This window comes from Clinocottus analis, unplaced genomic scaffold (assembly GCF_023055335.1).
Source record: "Clinocottus analis isolate CAN_PGR_092001 unplaced genomic scaffold, fCliAna1.0.p SCAF_13, whole genome shotgun sequence".
NCBI lineage: Eukaryota > Metazoa > Chordata > Actinopteri > Perciformes > Cottidae > Clinocottus > Clinocottus analis.
Window position 1 is genome coordinate 11541990 of NW_027175854.1, and position 25511 is coordinate 11567500.

General features: G+C 42.0%; 1 protein-coding gene across 3 annotated transcripts in view; it reads right to left on the reverse strand.

Annotated features, from left to right (window-relative positions):
• LOC137783576 (WD repeat-containing protein 7) overlaps positions 1-25511 on the reverse strand; it is a 169122-nt gene that overhangs the window by 104721 nt on the left and 38890 nt on the right. For all 3 annotated transcript variants that reach the window (XM_068573644.1, XM_068573643.1, XM_068573642.1), the window contains exons 15-18: positions 24222-24436; positions 3835-4068; positions 3349-3642; positions 1000-1196 (exon numbers count right to left, since the gene is read on the reverse strand). In XM_068573644.1, the coding sequence (XP_068429745.1) occupies positions 1000-1196; positions 3349-3642; positions 3835-4068; positions 24222-24436 (940 nt within the window). The remainder of the gene's footprint in view (positions 1-999; positions 1197-3348; positions 3643-3834; positions 4069-24221; positions 24437-25511) is intronic.

A 25511-nucleotide genomic window follows, 5' to 3' on the forward strand; every position in this document is an offset into this window, starting at 1 on the left:
AGCAAATTGCAAAACAAAACAATGAGCACAGATATGTGAGCATCAGGTTGTATCAGTGTTAGTGACTGCAGTGAGCTGCTTTCCTCTACACATCTTTATAAACCGCGCATGCACAGCGTAACCCGTTAAAGGCGTATACCATGAATATTTACCCGAAAGTACAGGCATTTCTCCATGTATTTATTAATGACTTAGCTTTATGTCCTTGTACTCTGTAATGTGTGAAGCCAGCAGCTCATTGTTGGTACAAGAGACAAGCACTTTGGCTTGTTTCACTTGGAGCAGGAAAGCTACTACGGGATCAGAGAGCTGCTCCGGGTTCAGAGAGCTGCTTTGGTGGGCCTTGCAAAAGAGCTACTGTTGCTATCTTCAACCTGGGAGCATTTAAAACGCAGATATGTTGCTTTTCATGCAACTTATTTTTCTACGCTCTCTGCCTGCTGCTGTGCTCAGCGTTCACCTGTGTGCGCGCACGTGACTCTGCGCATCTGGATGGAACAACGCCATGCGCAATACAGAGAGCAGAGGAGAGGAGAAGTGTTTACGCACGACCACATAGAGACAGAAATGACAAGCTGTCGTGTAGATCAACAAAATACGTCTGTTTAGTTTGTTTAATAACAGAACAAGGTGTAGACCTGTTACTTAGGAAAGAGAACCTTAAATGACGTCTTATGATCTGGCGCTATAGAGAAAATTACAGGGGGGCGCCCCACCCCTCTAATATAATGGTAGAGGAAACACTATATGGAACAGATGTTTGAACTTTAAGCCACTTGGGTTCCCCATCAAAGCTGAATAAACGCCCTCGGACATATCATCACTTTTAAAGCTCTTACGACTGCCATGTTAGCAAACAGTTGCAGAGCAATATTGTCATCTCGTTGGAGTCGTGTTTTGGTCTCCACCAACTCCTAGGAAGATGTGACTTTCTTAAAAGACCTCTTCTGCTCAGTAAAACTATTCAGTTAAATAAAAAAATATAGAAAAGCATCTTACCTGACTGGTGCTTTCTTCATGTGCTCTCCAACGAAGGTAGCATTGGTCATGCCCATCAGGGTGTTGGCAAGTGAAATTATAGACAGCAGGTGCTGTGTGGTGACGGCCCTAGACACGCCGTACGTCCCTTTCCCCACAATGTCCGTCAGGGTCAGCTTCAGACCAGTCGCCAGGGACAACTGCCGCAGCAAAGACTCCTGGGAAACAGAGGCGGATGTATGAACCAAACAACTCCTGGATGTACTGGTGTGTGTTTAAAACAGGTCAACACGAGTGAGCTGTCCTGTGTTATTTTTAAACAGGGTATTGTCTGTTTGCTATTTGCTGTTGTTCAGTTGTGTTCATTGACTGATTACTATAAGTCTGCCATAAACGTGCCACAAAAATGTTAATCCCTCACTGATACTGTTATTACTACCATATTCTGAAGTTGATCATTCAGAAAAGGAAGCAGAAGCTAATTCTTTTACTTCATTATTGTTGGACTTGTGAGACCGTTTTGTTCTTTGTATTTTCTCATTTAAAGTAAAGCACTTTGAAAAAATAGTTTTGCTTGTTTGGGGTGCTGGCGGGTCGCCGGCTTGCCTGTCCGAGACTGTTTGCCCGCAGGTCGGATGATCTTTTTCACTTGTGAATTGCGTGACACAGGAAATTGCGCTTTGCAAATACTTTACAGGTTACCGGATCCGTCGCGTGGCGCAAGACGACACACTCGACAACACGCGTCACGTCTCTCTACGTGAAGCGTAGAGAGATAATGTTAAGTTTGTGTATATGCCATATAAATGCTTGTGGAAATGCCATGTAAATCTGATGCTTGCTGATTTTGTTTGGCCAGTAGGTGGCGCTATGACAATTTAAACATACACATGCATCATGTTTCTCTATGTGAAGTGGAGAGAACGTCATGTAAATTGCATGTAAATCCGATGCCGTTCGGCTGACTTTGTTTTGCCAGTAGGTGGCGCTACGACAATGATAATTTCTATATGCTAAAATGAGTGTCTTTGGGTATAAGCCACGTCAAGGCCATTCACTGCGTGCGCATCGCACAACTTAAGCTCATCAGGGTATTGAGATCATCCTTGAACAGAAATTAAGTTGATTACATAAATATTCCAGGAGGAATTTGTAAAAGTACAAACACTGAAAAGGGCGAAAAATGAAATTACAAATTGAACGAATTACTTTAGTGCCTCCTACGATTTATTGCATGTTCAGGGATGACATGGCCCTAATAGGTTAATTTGTCGTTATCTCCTATACACAATGAGATGGACATGTGTGAATTCTTTCAAATCAATCACACATTCTGGACGAGGTTGCGCCGGTCCAACTTTCTAGGGGTACTAGAGAGCCATTATTTTTTTGATGACTATATCAAATGGCCATTTTCACTATTCCAAATTTGGTGAGATTTGGGGTTGGGAAAGTCCCCAAAAAAGCAGTCCAAAGTAGGAAAAAAAATCTGCAAAACAACAAAAAATCTCTGCAATTTCAATAGAGTTCTCTCAGACTGACTACGACTGACGAGACTACATCAGTCGCTCGGATCCTAATAAGAATCCCGGCAATTTCAATAGGGTGCACTCGGGCTGACTACGTCTGTCGCTCTGACCCTAATAACACCAGTAAAAAAAAAATCTGCAAACTAAGTTTAGTTTTCCACTTGCCAAAATTAACATCACAATTAATATCACAGTTAACATGAATAACATATGTACCTTAATCACGAAGATATGATAAGCTATGTAGGGCTAGCATTAGCTGATAACTTAGGATTTGCTGAATTATCAGCCTGAGCACCCGGAGACTTGACTTTCCCCTGATCCCACCCTCTTGTCAATATATTGATGTATAAAAGAAGAAATGGCGACAGCCAAAAACATCAGGCTTCAAAACATCAGTCCACAAACCAATGAGTGACATCACGATGAGTATGCTTACTTATTATATGCTGGTTGGAATATAACAATGGATAAAAATGTATGGGAAAAACATTGGGTCCCATCTTTTATGTTATTTGGTAGTAGTTTGGAATCAAGAACCTGGTGGCATTTAGTATTTAGGACAGAGATTATTGATTGATTGATCAGTTAATCTACTGACTGTCTTTTCACTGAAGCAAACAATGATGGACTGATTAAAATAAGGAGTTGGTCAAAAATAAACAAATATTTCATTGACAAGAAAATTGAGAAATCCCATGTGTCAAATTAATTTTTCTCAATTGTGTGTGTGTTTTTTTAAACAAGTCTTTAGAAATGATTTGTCAGGGGTCTGTATCAGACCCAATGAACACTGAACAGAAGGTGCCCGGAATTCAGGTGACGCCAGACAGACAAGTACCTTGAAGGTGGGCAGCATGAGGGACATATGACCTCCTCTGGAGATCAGGCCAAAGGAGATGGGGCAGTGTGGTCTGAGCATTCCCAGTCGCTCCAGGCAGATGCCGTCCAGCTGTTCATTGAGGCCCCAGGCGTGCAGGCAGGACATAAAGAGTTTGGCCGTATCCATCGTCAAGTTGTACTCCAGCAGACTCAGAGACTTGGACTTCTCCTCCCGCCTCCTCATCTCCTCCTCCTCCTCTTCGTCTTCGTCCAATAGGTGCTCCTTGATGGTCTCCTTCATCGTCTCCTTCACCTGGTTTGGACAGGAGACATGTTAACTTAGTATAAGAACAGCACAAGATGAATACAATCCTGAAAATATGAAGACAAAATACAACATATAACTTGTCTTTTTTTATAAACTTTTGTTTAATTTAAAAACATACTGATTTTGCTTGTTTGGAGCAACATATTTTACCTTATTTCCCTTCCTATGCTTACTGACCTGTTTGAAGATTTTGTTGGCGAGGAAGGACCCCCCCTTGTCGGCCCCGGCCTGGCTCTTCTGCAGCGTCTCTGGAGACACCAGGATGGGGTTTGGTCTCTGGGCTTCTTCCGTCAGCAGCTGAATGATCACCGCCTCCACGTCAAAGAACAGCACGTGCATGTCTGGGTCTGTCAGGTTGGTCTTCATTGCCTGGACCACCAGGGCATTGTGGGAGTATTTCGGCAGGTTGCCCTAAGAATAAGGAAGAGAGAGAATTTTCAAAAATGTATGTTAAAAATTGTTTTCAACACAGAAACGTTGTACCCACAGTGTGCTTTGGTCCTGTCGGAAGGGAAAAAAAGATCAAGATAAGAGCTCCCTTTTAGGGACATATTCAATCATGTCTTTGTAACCCCCTATGGTTATTATAAATAAATAAATAAATAACATTATTATTATTATTATTATTATTATTATTATTATAATAATATACCAGGGTTACGAATGAATTAATAAACATTCGTATTGTCAGCATCATTATATGCCAATCCCAGACCGGGGTTGCATATAAAGATCCGGGTCAGGGACAGGCAACTTCCTGTTGCGATACAGCGCAAGCAGAGTAAGTGAGCAGCTGTTAAGCGAGCAGCGGTTTCCGGCGAGTCCTCTCTCCTCTCCAGACATCTTGGTTTTTGTATTGTAGCTGGACCTAAACACAGCCAGGATTGGATGGCGAGTTCCCCCCCTGCCCTCCCCCCTCCCCGCCGCACCCCTTCATCACAAGTGGGGTAGGATATCGAGCAAACTCTTCTTCTTTCCCCTTTTTTTCCTTTACACAAGGATTGAACTTTTTTTTTGTCTCCCTCCCCGTACAACTCCAAAGTGAACTTTGCACCACAGCGCATGCCGATTTGTGAACATTTGTATCTCTGTATTTGTAAAACAGTATGATCATTGTTGCTTATCACTGAAAAAGTATCACAGTAAAAAACTGTTTTGATCTCAACTAACAACTCATATTTCCTACAATAATTGGGCTCCGCAGCCGAACCTAGTGAATCCTTTGTGCTAGTCTATTTAATTAAACAACATATAGCCACAGGTTACAAACGTGGCGAGCTAGCCAGGAGCCAGGAGTGGAAAAATTGTGTTTTGATCTTGATAAGTTTATGACAAATGAATATTGGTCACCAAATGGAATACATTCAGGAGTTAAGGGTGGATGTAACAAGGTCTGTGATTGTTAGTGCTGTTAGTGGTGTTACTAATACAGACTCAAATGAGGAAATTCTTGAGTGTTTAAAAAAGATATTGGAGGATTCAGAAAGTATGTTCAGTTGATGATTCCAGCAGTATCAATTACAAAAACCTGATCGTTGAATTTGCAGCTAGTTCTGCTTTAGCAGCTTTAATGCCTCTGTTGCCGTACAAACATTTTTCACGGAATGTGACAGACGTGGTGTATCGCGTGAATACAGTTACAGACGAGTGTACGGTTGTTAGAAGCTACACAGCACACCACTTCAGTGAGTTAAAGAAACTAGCCAGGGATAGTGGACAGAGTTTTGAGGAAGTGGTAAAGGACATAATGAGTATAATTGGTGAAGAACTGGAGGAGGAGAAAGAAGAGACTAGCAGTGACATGGGAGAGGAGCAAGTAGAGGGGCACACTGTAAAAGTGGAGGCATTGATGGTGCTTAATAGGCTGGAGGAGTTTGGCCTCAAACTATCTTTGGAGAAATGCATGTTCTTCCAACAATCTGTTCGTTATCTGGGACACGTGGGATCCCGAAACGGTGTTGAAACGGATCCAGAAAAGATTTCTACCCAAACATCATGGCCAGTGCCCAAAACCTTGAAAGACCTCAGGTCGTTCCTTGGCTTTGCAGGGTACTACAGAAGGTTCGTAAAGAATTATGCTGATATTGTCAAGCCTCTTCATAATCTTACCTCTGGGTATTCACCAATGCAGAAGAGATTGAAACCAACGGTAACCAGAGGGAAATACTTGAACCCCAAAGAGCCGCTGGATGGCCGGTGGACGTCCGCTTGTAAGCAGGCTTTTGAATTGATAATTCAGAAACTCACTAAAGCCCCCATTCTAGGGTTTGCTGATCCCCAAAAACCTTACCTTTTGAATACGGATGCGAGCTCCACTGGCCTGGGAGCTGTGTTGTATCAAGAACAAGGAGGCCAAGACAGAGTTATTGCTTATGCCAGCAGAGGGCTATCTCGCAGCAAATCCCGTTATCCTGCTCATAAAATTAAATTTCTTGCGCTCAAATGGTCGGTGACAGAAAAATTCAGTGACTATTTGTTGGGAAACCATATCACAGTGGTAACGGACAACAACCCTCTTACCTACCTCTTGACATCTGCCAAACTGGATGCAACCAGTTACAGGTGGCTTGCTGCGCTATTGACCTTTTAATTTAAAATCATGTTTCGTGGTGGCAAGAAAAGTGCTGATGCAGATGGACTTTCTCGGAGACCTCATGATGATCTGGCAGATGACCTCAAGTCTCAAAAAGAAAAGGAACGACCCGGTAAATTCATCAAACATCATCTGTCTGACCAGGGTTTAGTCTTTGTCGACCAACAAACCATCCAGGCTATCTGTGACAGACAGCTCTCCTATAGTACAAACACACGAGCTGAGCGCTGAGCACCCAGCAGCGGGCGAAGAGTGTAGAAAAATATGTTGCGTGAAAAGCAGACAACTATATCTGCGTTTTAAACTCTTCCAGGTTGAAGATGGCAACAGTAGTTCTCCTGCAAGGAGCATCGGAGCAGTTCTCTGAACCCGGAGAAGCTTTCCTGCTCCGAGTAAAACGAGTCAAAGTGCTCGTGTCTTGTTCCAACAATGAGCTGCTGGCTTCACACATTACAAAGTACACGGATATAAAACTAAGTCATTAAAAAATAAATGGAGAATGCCCGTACTTTCGGGTAAATGTTCACTGTACGTTGTTAACAGGTTACGTTGCGCATGCGTGACTCAGCGATTTATGGGGTTTTACTAAAAGCCAATCTCCGTGAAGTCGTCTTTTCTGCTGTTCCGTCTCTCAAAACCGGAAAAAAATCTCATCTCATCATGGAGCGTGAACTGAGAGCGTCCGTATCAAGTCTACAACCGCGTTTTAAAAAGATGTGTAGAGGAAAGCAGCTCACTGCAGCACTAATACTGTGCAGCGTGATCAGAGATCTTGCCGGGGAAAGAGGAGAGAATGGGGGGGGGGGGAGTAGGAAGGCAAGATTTCTTAGCCTAACACGGTTGTTACTCCTTTGATTAATTATATCAGTGATCCCGGAAGAAATAACAATCTTCATCCAATATGAGTATAAAGTCTTAGGTCTTTTATCTCACCCTGGGCTCAATCGTTAGGACTTTTGATTATTTCAAGTTAAGTTATAGGTTTTGGCGAGGGTGTTTTACAGCTCTATGCGGTCAGGTGCCCACAGTGGGCTGTAACTTGTCTCAACCCGTATAGCGAGTGCGTGCATCGTTTACACCTTCTCTCTGCTTGTTTGACACCATCTCATCATTATACTAACACTGCACAGTTTCACCCAAAGATACTTAACTTAAGTCTCTTCGGTAGATTCAGTCGTCACTTCTGTATCTCACGGTTGGTGGACAGGGAAAGAGGGTTACATTGTTCTAAAGAACCAGAACTTTGTTTGGTGTCAGTCACTCACTCAATCGTAAGGCTGAGATTTTTTATTTGCGCTCCAATCACTTACAACAATTTCAACTTAATGAAACAGTGCTCAGTGTAAAAAGTAGAATGAAAATAAAACTAAGTTCAGAGCTGGTAGAAAACCACTTTCTCTGATTGGTGTTCCTGTACTACTGTCAGGCTCTCTTCTCCTGATAGCAAAAGTTTCCTCCAAACTGAAGCTGGAGCCCTGTCCCAGACTAGCTGGGTTTCCTGTCCCAACCCTTAAGGGCTGGGACAGGGTGGATAAGATTTTTCTCCTGCTTGAGTAAAGTTACATATGAAGTCTAGTCTTCTCTAAATCTGTTCTTCCAGACCGTGGTCTGGTGAACAAGAAGAGTAAAAAGTAAGAAAAAAAGCGAGAAGTCCGAAGGGGCTTCTTCCTCCCTGTGCATCACCTCTTGTACCTCACAGACACACTTAACCCCTCCTCCTTTTCTTTAAGGGTCAGTCCTAGATCTTGCATCTAAGATAAGCTGAGGGTTTGTTGCCTAATATGGTCACACTGGCTGTTGGATCCTAATACACAGGAGAGCTTTTTACAATTACCCATAATATAGAAAAGATTATATAACAGCAACTTATAACATCCTATGCATTTTGTACGATCTAATCACAAACTGTACTTTAAATAAAGACCAAACTTGAATTTCCCTTTGGGGATCAATAAAGTAATTATCTATATCTATCAAACAGTATATATATATTCCTTCAATGGTTAAAAAGATAATGGTTAAAAAAAATTTTTTAAAAATCAAAATGTTATACTGAAAAAGAAAATAGTTATACGTTTTTAATGATTACACTTTTTTACTTTAATCTCTCAACAACTGATACAACCTGACCTCACACATCTACTTATTTTGTTTTGCAATTTGCTTTTAGTTTTCCAAAATTAACTATTTAGTAGTAACTACACATTTTTTATTCTTTGCACAGATAGAACTTTATTTTCATTGTTTGATGTGATTGCATTTTTTTTTTTGGTCTGGTGGGGCAATCTGGTCTAATTGAAAGTTATTGCAATTTTCTTTATTCTGTCATTTATAAAAGCACAGATGGAGTCACAAAATGATGTGTTTGTGTTATTGTTGGTGTTATTGTCGGTATTGGGGGTGACCCCCCCTCTGCACCCCCTTCCGAAGCTGTAAACCCAGGGGAAACACTTCAGAGAATAATGATTTGAATCAATCATCTCTTTGAACAAAGGCTGTCTTCAAGACACACACACAAACACACAACACACAACCCATTAGCCTTAAGTGCCGGCAATACTCTGAATACTGAGCGATTTAAATCGTATTAGTCGAGACACCTGCGTGGAGCTGTATGCAGCGCTGTTTGTTGACATGGTTCGAAGGAGGAGTGATTAAGGGAAATTTAAAGCTGGATTTTGGTCGGACTGTGTTTCATAAAGGTTCATCTATTTTGAAACTCTTTGAGCGGTTTACTTCGCAGAAGCCTGAGGGGCCGATCACACCATATGCGACTCTATAAAACGTGTCGCTAGCAAAACCATTGATTCCTTACGAAAGGCGCGCCTTTCATGCGCGCTTTTTTCAGCTTGTTTAAAAGTTTAAATATTCTCAACTTTTAAGCGTGCTACGCAGAGTCGCGCAGCTCATCACTGTCACACTCGGTCTTTTAAAAAAACGGCCGGCGCATTTTTTTTTAGACAACCGGCACGTTTTTGTCGAGGTGTTTTTTAAGTGGCTGCACTTTAAAAAGTCGTGTCCTGTGTGATCGGCCCCTGAGGATTGTTCCTCTGGCTTCTGTTCAATTGGATTTCCAGCTGAAATTTTGGTCAGCTGTTCGGAATTTGAGAAAGCTCACAAAAAGGCTGCCGTCAAAAGACCCGTGATAAACTGTTGACTAACCGAGAGAGACAACATAGCTCTCTCTCTCTCTCACTCTCTCCCTCACTCTCTCTCCCTCACTCTCTCTCTCCCTCTCTTTCTCTCCCTCTCTCTCTCTCCCCCTCTCTCTCTCCCAAGTGTGTGCCCATGTGTAAATATGAGGAGTGAACAAAGTGGTGTTAATGCAATCGCCCACCTTTCCACATTGTTGCTTTTGCTCCTGCACAGTTTATTTAGTCATGTATTTATTAATTAATTCAAAAGAGCCGGTTGAGTCTAGCACACACCTTTGCCACAATAGAGCAGCGGTCCCCAACCCTTGTGCCACGGCCCGATACCGGTCCGCGGGTCAGTTAGTACCGGGCCGCACAGAAAGAATTAATTAATTTTAAAAAAAGTTTTAAAAAATGTTTATAAAAAAGTAGAAGTTTTATTTTAAAGAAGTCAGGAAAATGTTTTATTTTGAAAAGGACCAAATACATCCATCTGTGCGTCTGACAAATATGTTACCCCAAAAACAAAATCTAAAAATCTGCCAATATTCTGGTCTAAAATCAAGGCAGCATATCCTGAAATCGGCAAAAAAAAATCTGAAAACCTGCCTCCATTTCAACATCCTGTCTTTGTGAAGCGGGATTTAAGATAAGCAGATCATGACAGAAAAACAATACTTTTTAATATTCAACCCGATTCTGGTTCGTCATTCATACTGACAGTCCGCAGAGTCGGCAACCGGACCCGGGCCGACATGTTTCTTCCGGCATGACGGCTTCGGGCCGGTGCTGGCCCCGGTTAGTTTTGATTATGGCCCAGTGTGTTTGGCCCGATGCTGGGGCGTCATTCATGCCGAGTCGGCAACGGAATCGCGAACCGGACCGGGGCCGCCGTCTTTCTTCCGGTGTGTCGGACTCAAGCCGGATCTCGGTCACGTCATTTTGGCTACCTGGGAAAGGTCTAAGTTAAGCAGTAGACCGGACATAAAGGTCTCAGTTATGGAGTACACCGGACATAAAGTACACAAGTCGAGTGTCTCCCATCACTTTGACCCAGCTCCTCGCAGAGAAACCAGCTTAGGGCTCACACTAATTCGGCGTAATGGTGAGTTGTATATAATGCACTTTATAACTGCTTTATACCGGTCGTGTCATTTTATTACGTCATATTGATTACGTCATATTTATTGCCCACACCATGAAGGCCGGTCCATGAAAATATTGACTGACACGAAACCTGTCCATGGCGCAAAAAAGGTTGGAGACCACTACAATAGAGCACTGTGAGTGCACTGGTATGGTAAATGGGTAATAATACAGTTAGTAAAAGCTTGCTGGCATTTTAACTGTGAACACCTCAGTTAACACTCTTGTAAAGCCAAGATATCTGAGCCTTATGCTGTGTTCACACCGAACGACAACATTTTTTACATCGCGTCTACCATGTCAGTTGTGTCGCGCGACAAAAAAAGGGTGTTCACACCAAATGCAGCATGACTAATCGAGCCACCACAAAGGGGCGTGGCTTATCTCCGTAGTTTCTCCCTAGGAAAATAACGGTCTTTTACGCTATAAACTATGGAAGAAATAAGCACTAGTTCTGCTTTATACTTGTTGTGGAAGTCACAAAAACGTGGGAATATCAAACGCCCTCCTGTTTGGGTTCATAAATACCATCTGTAGCCGCGCACAGGTCTGAATTTCACCGACTCCAGGAACTGCATCTAGCTTACTACAACGGTAACTAGCTGTCATCCACCGTGGAAATATCCACTAATTCTGCTTCATACTTGTGTAAATTTTAAATACGTCAGAACTTCAAACTCCATCGTGTCTGGGTTCATAATATCATCCGTCGTAACCCAACAGCGTCTGAATGACGGCCGCTATCATCGCTATCACCGGCAGAAGTTGCCACATTTCACACACATTGACGTTTTATAAATATTACTATCTTCGCAATAATACGTCACAGAGATATAGTTTCAACTCTGGCGGAATCAGTAGAAGTTCCACTTCCTTGTCCGATTTTTTGCGTCATCGTAGGTGCTTCACACAGTGAGATATGAGCATTCTACACATTGCTGTGTAGAATGCTGTGTTATACACACACAGCTTCACTGTGTGTGTGTGAGAGAGAGAAGAGGAGCAGGCAGTTTAGCCTGAACCGAGCCAAAGCTATACTGGAGAGCACAGAGCAGCTTCACAGCCTGAAGAGCCTGAACAGGACAACGCAAATAAAAGGGATCCATCGGGAAATGGGTAAGTGTATTTACTGAACTTTGCAATAGCATATTTACGTATTAAAAGGGAACTGTAAGCCAGCTAGAGTTGTTGCTAACACAGAACTAATGATAGCAAGCTAACACGATGTAGAGGGTGTCTATGAGACTGAACAGTGCATAATAAAATATTGTCACAATCCCCGTTTACTTCCTTGATGTGAACTTAGTATGTATAATAGTGTTAAATCTCTGTTATGGGTTTGAAAGACTATAATTATGGTGGTTAGATCAGCATAAGCTAAACCGAATTAGCGCAGCGAGCTAACGTGACTTATAGATGGCTTCAGGGTGTCTATGAGACTGAACAGTCTGGAATAAAATATTGTCACGATCCCTGTTAACTTTCTTGATGTGAACTTAGTACGCCTAGCAGGGTTGGATCTCAGTTATGTGTTTGTAACACTGTAACGACTGTTTACGTTAGCTTCTGCTAACCCGACCATAGATGGCTCTCTGTTAGCTTAGCAACGTTAGCACGTAGCATTCGTTACGTGTTGTTGTGTAATTGTTACTCTCTTTCAGTGAACTTACACTAACTATTAGTGATGTATTTTACAGAGATGATTCACAGCTGCCTGTGTCCATAGGACAACATACAGCACCGCTGCAGCAGGCTCCAGTCCATCTTTGCAGATCACCAGGCCGCACGCAGGCCGCAAAGCCAGCCACAGCTTATCATTCCCAACATATAATAATACATTTGGTTTCAGACATTTATTTGCATGTGTCCATTTTATTCATATATTCCACTGCTTTTGTAAACCTAAGACGTTTGGTAAAACAATTCTAGCACCAAAACAGTTGAACCACATGAGTAAAGGTATATTTTCACCAGAGATATGAAGAAGTTCCAAAATAGTGTATGTATTTTTCAGCTTTAGGGCCATGATATCACTTTACACTTGTGTCTTCGGACAATGATGCCTCATTATATAGAGAGCTGAGACTGTTCTGCAATTTTAGATGTAAAACACATGGGTATGTATCATATGCAAGTGACTTTAAAAAGTGAATTTAAGAAATTATATAGAATCGAGAAAATGACCTGACATCTGTGAGTTAACAACAGGACAGCGGTGACGAGCGGAACATCTAAACGCCGATTGGCTGATGCAACTATGCCTCACGCGTTTTTGTCGCCGAAGTTGGGAAATTTCGACTCGCGCGACAAACTGTCGCGTCCAACGCTCTGCTCTCTTCGCCTTGCAGCAAACTCGCTGTTTGTGTCGGGTCAAACGCATCTGTCGCGTCGCTCGCCAGAAAAGTCGCATCTACGCAGCTGTGCATTGACTTTGCATGTAATCTGGTCGCGCGACCAAATTTTGTCGCGTTCGGTGTGAACACAGCACTATTTGCATGTTTCAAGTGGGTGTAACCTTTTGAGCCCCAAAGTGCCCCGCATGGGAATGACCTTTGAGAATTTAGCAGGTCTGTGTTAGTAGTTAGTAGTAATATGAACCCCAAATGAGTTTTAATACTTGTGTTATTTTATATAAAAAAAAATTTAATTTGTTTTTGTGAAAAGATTTAAAAAAAATTTAAAAGACCACATTTTAGACATTACCATAAACACCTAGCATGATTTAAAAAAAGATTCCCGAGAATGCGTTTTTAAGCCGCTGTTTCGCCGCAAGAGTTTTCCTTAAAATAAAAAAATACAACAAAACAAAGCCTTAGCCTGTTACCAAGGATTTTAGTAAAAAAAAAACAACTGTTGTTCGGTTCAAAAATAGAAAAGTTGAAAGCTTTATGCCTTTCTTTCAAAATCGGTATATTTCCCGCCTTAAGACGTGTGATGCATTTGCAAAACATTTAACAACAAACATTTGATGCTAAACAGAGTGCAATAAGTGGATATTTTATTGGGAGTATTGAATATTTACAGTTGATTCTGCAGGGAATAAAAAGCAAAAAATAAAAGAATAAAAATAAGGAGAAGTAAAATGCACGGAATGCATGAACGTGTGAAAGTGACATATGTAAAAGAGCTTTATAATTCTAGATGGAAACACGACTCTGCTGCTCAGAGGACGCTCCAACTGACTCTTGCTCAGCCGAAAGTACAACTGAAAGCTCTCGTCATCCAGACACAACGTGCAAATAGTTATTCGCCGCACTCTCTTTAAAAAACTTTTTTTAAAAACACCCAGTGCGTTTTTGTTGAAGAGTTTTTTAAGCGACTGCGCTTTAAAAAGTCGTGTCCTGTGTGATCGGCCTGTCAGTTCCTTCACCTCTGAATCTACCTCGTCATTAACGGAAGCGTTAGCTAATAACTTTCCACCGGAGCGTTAGCTAGCGGGCTAACGTCGCGTTCTCTCCTGCTGTGTTCAATGACTCAATTCATCAAGGTGGAGCTAACGTTAGCTAAGTCTATGGCAACAAAGCTCCTGAGTAACTTAACTTCGATATAGTACCATCAAATATTATATCTCTGGGTCTGGGTCGTGACCGAAAGAACGAGGTCGCGGATACAAGCGGCCGAAATGAGCTTCCTCTGTAGGGTGGCCGGGCTCAGCCTTAGAGATAGGGTAAGGAGCTCGGACATCAGGAGGGAGCTCAGAGTCGAGCTGCTACTCCTTATCGAAAGGAATCAGCTGAGGTAGTTCGGGCTTCTAATCCAGATGCCTCCTGGACGCCTCCCATTAAAGGTTTTCCAGGCACGTCCAACTGGGAAGAGGCCAGGGGAAGGCCCAGGACACGCTGGAGGGATTATATCTCCCGGCTGGCCTGGGACCGTCTCGGGGTCCCCCAGAACGAGCTGGAAAATGTTGCGGGTGAGAGGGAAGCCTGATTCGGTCTGCTGGGTGTGCTGCCACTGCGACCCGACCCCGGATAAGCGGCGGAAAATGGATGGATGGAAATATTATATTACCATGCACTCACGTTCCCTTCTGGCACGCACATCTGTTCGCAGTTCACTGAATATAACTGAATATATATATATATATATATATAATATGGTTTCAAAACAGCGAATTTCGCCGAAAGGTGAGGGATTTTCATGCCTGTTATATAATTACATAAACTTAAGGGTGTTGTTTTTCTTTCTGTTCTGGTAGATCCATTACAACAAGTATTTACTGTATTTTAGTAATTTAAATGAAGTTAATCAACATTGTGGTTCCGAGATCTTGTCGGAAACGTCGCTTAACAGGTCTTGGGGGGCATAGCGCTCAAAAGAATATGAGAGTGTATGTTATCGATGGATGATTACTGCCATCTAAAGGCGATGAGCCATATGACACACGGACAATAACAGACATGCATGTTGTTGTCAGAGGCCTGCACAGATGAAGTAGCAACTGACCATGTTTTGGTTTTCTGACTCAAATAAGGACTTCATTTTAGTTTTAAGTGTCTTTTGAGATCACCTCGTCTTTGAAAAGAAAGTGACATTTAAGTTAGAACGTCCTATCTTCTTGAGAGCAGGATTTTAGAGGCAAAACATTTTTCACATTTAAATTACGTAGCACTGCTTGTGCTTCCTTGCTGTCTGGCATTTCTGCCAATGTACAAATTGTTGTATCAAAATCCCTCCAGGTGGGGACAAACTGCCTACCCCAAGCAAAGAAGTTCAAGTATCTCGGGGTTTTGTTCACGAGTGAAGGTAAGGTGGAGCAGGAGATCGACAGGCGGATAGGTGCGGCTGCAGCAGTAAAACAGGTGCTGTACCGGTCCGTCTTGGTGAAGAGGGAGCTTAGCCGGAAGGCAAAGCTCTCCATTTACTGGTCTAGGTTCCAACTCTCACCTATGGTCACGAACTCTGAGTCGTGACTAAAAGAACAAGTTTGCGGATACAATCAGCTAAAATGAGTTTCCTCTGTATAGTGGCAAGGCTCAGCCTTAGAGAAAGGGTAAGGAGCTCCAACATCAGGAGGGCACTTGGAGTTGAGCTGCTGCTTCTTTGAATCGAAAGGAGTCAGCTAAGGTGGTTTAGGAATCTAATTTGGATGCCTCCCGGAGGTTTTTCGGGCACATCCGACTGGTAGGATGCTGCATCAAAATCTGATTTAAAATGAAATAGTTTGTCAAGTGAAGTTTGGTTTTCGAAATGACTAACATACAAGCTTGCAAAACGTATCTTCTACTAGGTAGGTACGCTTTTCACAGGTTGCCGCTGTGGCATGGACATCGGTGCATGAAACCTCCCCAAAAAAGTGAAGCCAAAACCTCTGGATTGCAAAGATCCGGTACATCACAATAATGTCCAACTTGAGCTATGATTTAGTCCTTTATGTATTAAAGTAGCCAGCAATTCTTTCTAGGGCTGCAACTAACGATTATTTTAATAATCGATTAATTGGTCGATTATTTTTTCGATTAATCGAATAAAAAAAATATAATTTTAAAGCATTAATTTGCAACCTTTTATTACAAAAACAGAACTAACTGTGCAAATTCATTATTATTAATTCATTATTAACAATAAAGAATTTATAAAAAATAAAGAAATACAAATCAAAAAACTTTGTCAGATTTGTCAGAACTTGTTCTCTACACTCACACACATGCACACACACGCACACACACACACACACAGACACACACTCACAGACATGCAGACTCACACACATGTAGACATGCACACTTACACAGACATGCACACCCAGAGACACACACGCACACTCACAGATGTACACACTCAGAACTTAGAAAACAAGAGATGATATTCCAGAAGTAATCACTCAATGTATCAACGGATAATTTACGGACTGCACTTTTACCTAAACAAAGGTTGTTCATTAGATATGGAACTACAAATCCCAGCAACACTTCCTCTGCATGAAGCCACATTATATCGGACTGTTGAACGCAGGTCTGTGTTCTGCACCTCAGAGGAGATATTTACGCGTTGCTTCTCTTGAAGCCTGCGCGGTATTTTAAAACGAAGACGTTATCTAACCCAACAGCTCAAACACGGGGAATGAACGACTAGCTAGCGAATTAACGACAACGGTTAGCCTAGCTGCTAAGTTACTGTACACGCAACGTGACTATACAGTGACATACGAGAAGGTACAGCGCGCTGCAGAAGCTCCTGGACCTCCTGTCTGCTCCGCTACACTCACTACACTTGAGTTTTGTTCAATACTCAAACATCTGTGACTTATTGAGTGGCGTAATAATCGCGCGACACAACGAATCGATAATGTAATTCGTTGCCAACTTTTTTGATAATCGATTTTTATCGATTTTATCGATTCGTTGTTGCAGCCCTAGTTCTTTCAACATCTGAATGAAGTCAACAACCGACTGTCAAATCAAATAAAGAAAAAAATATCTCAACAACATTATCAGTTTTCAAATTTAACTGGATGAATGATAAATAGTCTAATTAAAGTCCCGTAGCTGCTACTACGGTGTATGAAAGTTAGATAGTCCTGATGTGGCACATTGCATGGTAGCTCCTCTCATCACTGTGTGAATGATTCCTATGTAAAGTGTCTTTGAGTATTCTGAAAAGCGCTATGTAAAATCAACGTATGATGATTATTAAAAAATAAATATTCTTCTCTCATTTCAATTAAAAGGCTTGATTTAACAATGGTTAAAAAAAATGCATTACTGAAAGTTTTGAAAAAAAAAATCTTAAAATAAAGTACTAATTTCACAAATTTAAATGCAACTTAATTGTCTTTGCCTTGTAACTTTAAATACAGTTTATTCAGATGTCTCGTGATGTCAACCAAAAAAGCCAGTACATTATATTATTCTCTTAGATATTGTCCCTCACACACATTTTATGTTATTGAAACCACTTGTTTCTCCTCTTTCGTCTCTGTTGACATTATTGTTGGACAGTGAATGAATGTGTTAGGATTCTGATCATATTGGCTCTTAGATTTGTGTGTTATGCTTTGTCTGGTAGCAAAGCTTCACATTGAGCTTTTAATAATTGTCTAAACACCTGAGACATACAAGTTTTGAACTGCCTTTAAGAAGAATAAACATAGAAGACTGTTTAAAGACTCTGGTCTCGCTGTCCACGTTTCTCTTTTGGAGAACGCCATGTGAAGTAACTTCTTTCACTCGTTGACTTCACCGACTAAGCTGCCTCTCGTTTGTCTTTCCCGTCTCTTACTAAAGCCGCGACGCTGACTCGAATACGCATATTTGATTGGCCGAGTAGCATCACGTGATGTGATAAGATGCATGCGATTGGTCAGTGTGTTTCATGGTCCGCAAAACGAGTGCCGTAAATGCTGGAAACGCTGCGCCGGTTAAAATATTCGCGCTCTGTCGACTTTTAATAATTCTCAACAATCAATCGGTCATAGGTCCGGGTTCCGGATACAACGGTGTCTGGGTCCGGACCCGGACCGCGGTCCGCCTGTTCGTGACCCGTGTTCACAAAACAAGCAAAACAAGAGATATAAATTGCTCCAAAAAAAGTTAAGATGGTGCCCCCCCCCCCCCAAAAAAAAAACAAATACACATTCAACTTCCCAAGCTCTCCGTGGGTGCCCTTCTCAGTGGCGAACTTTGACAGTAAGCTTAAAAAGACAACAGGGGTCTGGGTCTAAAAAAAAAGGAAAAGAAACTTCGAGATGATGCCCATGCATCTCTTTTAGGTAAGTCCATGCTTCATTGTTATATACAGGAAATGTGCACTGCTAATGTAATGTTACCCTATGCATACACCTAGGAACTAGCTGACGTTATTGCTAATTAGCAGGGCTCTCAAGTTTTAAGTTGAGGGGGGACGACGACAAATACGCACCGCGACAAATATGCGCCGAACAGCTTCAGTCCTATCCCATATTTCAATCATAGCCTTTTTTATTTGTATCCATGAAAAGAGAAAAATGTAACAGTTCAGTGGAATCAGTGCCCTGAAGACAAGTGCCTTGACTCTCCCTGTTACAGTTGCCTCTGCTGAGGGTCGTTTTTCAAAACTAAAGCTCATTAAAACATATTTGCGTTTAACAATGGGGCAGGAACGTCTGTGTCTGTTTGGGGTAAATAGGAAGGCTATTCAGCGATTAGGTTTACAGATGCGCTCCTTAGCGCCATCTATTGTTGGGGAGTTTGAAAAGGAACGAACGTGCCCCAGACTTTTTTTTGCCATGAGATATTGGTTGTGTGACGTGTGAGCGTGTGAAAACATGAAAAGGCATGTGTCACACGGCGAAAGCGTGAGAGTTGGTGGCTTTGCGAGGCATATTGGGTGCATCACTTCATCTGCCTCTATTTTTACCCTAATGCCTCCATCACTCTGGAACAGGTAAATCTGGACTCAACAGACCACAAAACCTTCTTCCATTCAGCGGTGTCAAAAGTATTCACATTCATTACTTAAGTAGAAGTACAGATACTAGGATTTAGAAATACTTTTGTAAAAGTAGAAGTATCAACTCAAGCTTTTTACTTAAGTAAAAGTATAAAAGTACTGGGTTTCAAAACTACTTAAAAGTAAAAAAGTAAAAGTAATGTAAGGGTAATTTTTTCCATTCAGGACAAATTCTTAAGCCGCGTCTCAGGGGCCTATTGTGCACTACCCCACCTCCTCCCAAAACAATCATTTTTCTAAAGGCCATAATGACTATAATGTTGTATTAAAATGGTATATTGAAAAATGTGTGATGCACTAGGCTACCTGTTTCAGCTGCATATATGCACATTGAAAATTATCACATTTTATTACAATGCAATACATTAAAGTACCATATGTGTACTACTGAGCAATAACATGCATTTCATGGAGCGGAAGACATGATAATAACTTGTTGCCTATAAGTATTGTAATATGTATGTTGAAAAAAGCCCATACAAGCCATATCTCACGGCAAAAAAAGTCATAGGCGCGTTGGTTCCTTTTTAGACTCCTCGCTGAGGAGCGCATCTGTAAACCTATCCGCTGCATAGACATCCTATTTACCCCAAACAGACAGTCGCGGGAGAAACTTGCACGGCCGGGAAACCGCCGGCAGAGAGGAGCAGAGAGACGGAGGTATCGGGGCTCTCAAGTCTCACGCATTGAACGTGACCGTCCTTCCCGGCACAACAGCTATTCGGCGGCGCGTATTTCTCGTCGCGCGTTCTCCAAGACGGACATATTTGCAATCGGCTTCTCTGCTGTCCTTGCTTGAGAGTGACGTGATTGTAACGGTTGATTCGTGTCATGTTCAGGTGCATCGCGTAAAAAATCAATAGGGTGTCGGAATGGTATATACTTGTCATCCAACCACAATCAAATTCACTCTATCCGAATGGCGCGATTTATCTGGCTAGCCGGAAGGAAAACAAACCAAAATAAAATAGTAACGAGGCTATTTTTAAAAAGTAGGGAGTAGAAAGTACAGATATTTGCGTGAAAATGTAAGGAATAGAAGTAAAAAGTAGTCTGAAAAATAAATACTCCAGTGAAGTATAGATACTCAAAATTCCTACTTAAGTAGAGTAACGAAGTATTTGTACTTCGTTACTTGATACCTCTGCTTCCATTGGTCCAGAATACAATCTTTATGCTCCATAGCAAATTGAAGCCTTATTTCCGGTTAGCCTCACTGATTAGTGGTTTTCTTAAGGCTATACAGCTGTTCAGTCGCAATCTCTTAAGTTTCCTTCGCATTGTTCGTGTGGAAATGCTCTTACTTTTACTATTAAACAAAGCCCTGAATTCTACTGTTGTTTTTTTTTCGATTTGATTTAACCAAACGTTTAAGGGATCGCCGATCACGATCGTTCAAGATTTTTTTCCGGCCACATTTCTTCCTGGAAGACTTCAGTTTTTAATAATGCGTTGCACAGTTCTTAACCAATTTTAGTAGTTTCTGCAATCTCCTTAGTTGTTTTCTCTGCTTGATGCATGCCAATGATTTAACCCTTCAGAAACAGACTAACATCTTTTCCACAACCACAAGATGTGTCTTTCGACATGGTTGTTTAAGAAATAAGAAGCAAGTCATTGCACCAGTTTGGGTTATGACTAGGGCACCAAAATGGCGAGCAGCAGCACTGCCCGTTTTTTAGAGAATTGATTTTGATTTGATCACGTCCACTAAATTGCTGGAAGCCAAAATCTGGACCAAGATTACTACTGTGTCTTGGAAATGAACACAATCACACTGTCGCTTGGCCTTTAAAATTAAGTAATTTTGTTTTCATCTTCAAACTAAAAATATTGAAGCTCTCGCGCAAGTTTTTATTTCATGTTCGAGACTGTTGCCTTCCGTGAGAGGGTCTGACCCCGGTAACACGTCGAGTTAGATAGATAGATAGATAGATAGATAGATAGATAGATAGATAGATAGATAGATAGATAGATAGATAGATAGATAGATAGATAGATAGATAGATAGATAGATAGATGGATAGATAGATAGATAGATAAGATGGATAATTACTTTATTGATCCCCAAAGGGAAATTCAGGGTCCAAATTGCTCGAGACATCACACAACATAATATATACATACACACACTATTAAAAAAGGATTGTCCAAAAAAATTAAAAACAAGTTGGGTGTGAAGGAGTCCAAGCTGGTGTGGAGGGAGGGGTGTGTGTTGTGGAGAGGGCTAACATAGCCAGTAGCCAATAGGGGCGTTGTGTAGAGGACTAACATAGCCAGTAGATAGTGAAGATTTGTAAGGTTAAAAACGGTGAGTGAGAGTTTGTGGGACCCAAGCAGTCCGGTAGCAGTGGAGAACATGGGAGTGCGAGTAGCTGACAAATGATGTTCCAACCAAATGTATGCGTAGCTCCAAATATCTTATGGCTAATCCTTTTACTCATCGCTGTCAATGAGCTCCTTTGTTGTTCAAAAACTGTGAAAAACACATCAGTGAGCGACAGTGCAGCACTGGTTGACATGTTCCTTTAGCATGGACACACAAGTCCATTTTTATTTGTCCCACACACAGCGTCCTGCTGTCACAAACACATATTTGAGCACCGAATGTGGATTAATCCACCGCTGAAAATAGTCAATAGCGAATGCTTGTTTTCCTCCTATTCGAGAAGTGCTTGATTAAAAACTACAATGACCCACTGTTTAAGACAGTATTTTGCTGAAATTAAACTATCAATTTGTGAGCCTCTAAAGAATCAACAGGTTTAGGTTGAGAGCCTTTGACGTGGTAGAGACGTTGAATTAACCCTTTTACTTCCCCTTTAATGAAGGATTTAGTGGTAAAATAAGACTTTAGAAATGTTGGTCGTCCCATGAATGTCTGTAGCAGGTTTCACAACAATCCAGCCAGTCCTTACTAAATATTATTTTATTTATTTATTGTATAGCTGGAGTGAAAATGTTGTTTGGTATTTATAAAAGCCGTACTGATGCTAAATGCTTTTCAGATTTTTCACTAGGGATGGGTATCGTTTTGGTGTTTCCGATACCGGTGCTAAACCGATACTTTTAAAACGATACCGGTGCCTAAACGGTGCCTGAACCGATACTTTTTATTGCCGCGGACATTTTTTTCTTCAAATTGAACAATATATTAACTGTTTTAAGTATACTATGAATATAAATACATAAAAAACACTTCAAACTACAGCTTCTGTGACGACCCTCTCTGCCAATGGTCGTTGTCCCTGCAGGTGGGCGGGGCAGAGTTGGTCATCAGGAGAGTGGGGACACCTGGGACTAATTGGTGGCCACTCCCTTAAGAGGCCCTCAGGCCTGAGCTCTCATGCTCTCACGCCCCGAGATGCCAGGTTGGGTGTGCACCACTGTCGGGTTTGTTGTTTTGGCTGTGTCTACTACCGCGCACTTCGAGCATTGACTTTCAGTGCTTAGTGCGCCACACTGACAAAACCAGCAGAATTCAGTGCACTGAAAGTACCCGGATGGCGCACTGCAAACGGTCAAAAAATGTAGTGTACAGCGATGGACCATACTCTCACTGAACGGGCGCCATCTTGGCTACGTAGCGGAAGAGGAGCCATTTCGCCAGCTTTTTATTAATTTATTTATATCCTCCTGCCGCGATTTGTGGAAGTGTCGCAGTTTCCACTTAGATTGGAGAAAGGGGAACACAAGGGACAAAAATAGGGTAAGAAGTGCGTTCATTTTGTCAGTTTTAGTTTTGCAGGTATCGCGAGCAGATTTGCGGACGTCACTTCCGGTTTAATTTTCACCCGTCACTTCCGCCAATTGGTTAACGTAAGTGTTCTATTTGATACAGCGCTTATTAGCGACACAGTGCACTACATATGTTGGTGCACTGTGTTATAGTGCACTGTGTTATAGTGCACTGTATTGCAGTGTACTTCGTAAAGTGTTCGGTAGTAAACACGGCCTGACTGCGCACGCTGTTAGCCCCGCCCCCTTGCGCCCCGCTGCATGCAGCAACATCAGAGAGAGCGGAGCAGTGACTGTGCTCTGATCCGCGCTATTTTAATAAAGTATCGATACTAAAAATATGCAAACTATCGTTTTTAACGCACGGTTACCGCACTACCTTTTTAGTATCTGTATATTGTGCAACTTTACAGAGTAGTGTAAATCCGCGTTGTGTTTCGGTCGGGTAGGTACCGGACGTCTTGGAACCGGTGCCACATTAGCACCGGTTCTCGGTACCCAACCCTATTTTTCACATTCTGTTTTTTTTCCCCCGGATACCAGTTCTGATACCCGAACTTACACTTTGGCCCGACAAAAGTACCGATCTGATCCACTACGTTAAAACCCCAAATCCCTTTCTAACATCTATTTTACGTTGCTGTTTATTTGACATTTAAATAAAAAATTAAATGGCATCGGAATTATCATTTAAAATACCATAACCCTTGTGAGAAGATGTGAGAAGAGATGCTGTAAAACATTTTTTTCATCAAAATAGTTAAAGCTCTTAAAATTGCAGGTCAGTTCACACACCTTGTGTGATCTACCTCCATGCTCGTAAGAAAATTGTCCGAAAAGCAGAGTGAGCATCTGCTGTCCACACATGACAGTCAGAATAGACGCTTTGTGTAGTGGGCAGAGCGCTGACAGTAATGTTTGCATTTTGTTTAAAGAAAGGATTTCTCTTTTAAACCATTTAAGCTCCTCTGTGGAGAGTCCACCTCTGAGAAAAAAACAAAACAATGTGCACCTATTCTTTTTTTTTAAATACTATTTTGACATTTAAGGTAGCTCATTCTTCAGTTGGTGACACCAGTGGTGTCTCGAACACGCTCGCACACACACACAAAGTGGCTGTAGTGTTGACCTTTGGTTTGTCTGCAGCAGAGTTTTAATTAGTCTGACTTTAGCTAGCTATGTGACCATGCTGACCAGCCAGTGTGTGTTGAATTAAATAGAAAGAGACATACGGAGAAATGAGATTCAGAAATCAGTTCTGAATCAATTCATGCTGGCTGTACACTCTTAATTGTCTCGAAATGGTCACAGACTAGTCAAGAATGTCCGTCACAGTTTTGTGGAGTCAGAATGTCGTCAAACAAAGTTAAAAGGATTGTTTTATCCATCAACACTATTTACAACAAATCCATATGTTTGAGAACATAGAGAATGTTTCGTATGTCTGATCTGATTATTAAAATTATTAAATACACCCTCCCTCCCTCCCTCTCCACATCCGCTGTGGTGAGACTGTTTCGTACTTTGTCGGCGTTATCTGCAGCCAGCAGGTTGGTGGCGAGCGTCTGCAGCTTGTGCTGGGCCATGTTCTTCAGCGCTGCCAGGCTGCGGCGGGTCATTGCCTGCTTCAGGTTGACGGCCGAGTGGCTTAGGGCATCCACGGTGGCCGGGGCCAGCTCGTCACAGGCGTTCAGGATCTCTAACGCCGTTATGCCCATCACACAGCGGTCCAGGGCTCCTGAAAACATGGGACAGAGTCAACAAGGCCCCCAAAACCCTCAATACAGTCAACCCTTGGGGGGAGTTACTGGGAAGGATGGTTGGGTTGTATCTTCGCATCCCCTGTTCAAATGGTTGTTTCCCAGAGATACAGCTACTTAAGGAGACGATGGCTATGACTTTTTATATTTCTGACTTTTCAAATTTCCAAATTATTAAGCTTTTTATGATTTTTTTTTTATAATGGGACCCAATAGGGAAATCTTCAAATCATCTTCAACTTCAAACGTTTACAGTTTCTTCATACGTTGAGCTTGAGACAATATTTAAAATTTCACATGTTGACAAAACCTTTAGCTATTAATCTACGCTTTTACATTTTTCATATGTTCTCAATTTTCAAAATTATTCAGCTTTTCATTAAAAAAAAAAGAATGGTTTCCAATGAAGAACATCTTCAAATCCGCTTTCAACTCTTCAACTTCAAAAGGTAAAGGCTCTGTCATGCCTTCAGCTAGAGACACCATTCCACCTTTAAAATGTTGACAAAACGTTTAACTGTTATTGTATCACTCCGCTTTTTTGATATCTCTTATAGTGTTATAACTGTCTGCGTTTTAATTTCATGTTTTTTCCGCACCTTTTCTGCCTTTCTCATTATTGTGTGTTGGGCAGCTCAAAGCGGTGACGTCATACTCAAGAGCGAGAGCACTTGGCGAAACAGATATTTTAAACTTGCTCTCTACTCCAAACCGTATACTCTTCGGGCATAATTTATAGCTCAAAACGTTGGAAATCTTGTCTTCTGCCGTAAACTGCGGTCGATAGGAATCCAACACATTCAGAAGTGTTGAAGTCCGACTGAATGGGAGAGCAGGTCCGTCCCCAGCAGCAGCCCTTTGGTCTGTGCATCTGCAGGCAGCAGGCACATAAGCGGCCGCACACGCGAATGGGTCGCGCACATGAACGGCCGTGCATGTAACCGCCCACTAACGTGAAACGGCCGCGCGTGTAAACGCTCGCCAACGGGTGCGCCCGCGCCTCAACGGCCGCGCGCGTGAACGGCCGCGCGCGCGCGCGGAAACGGCCGTGCG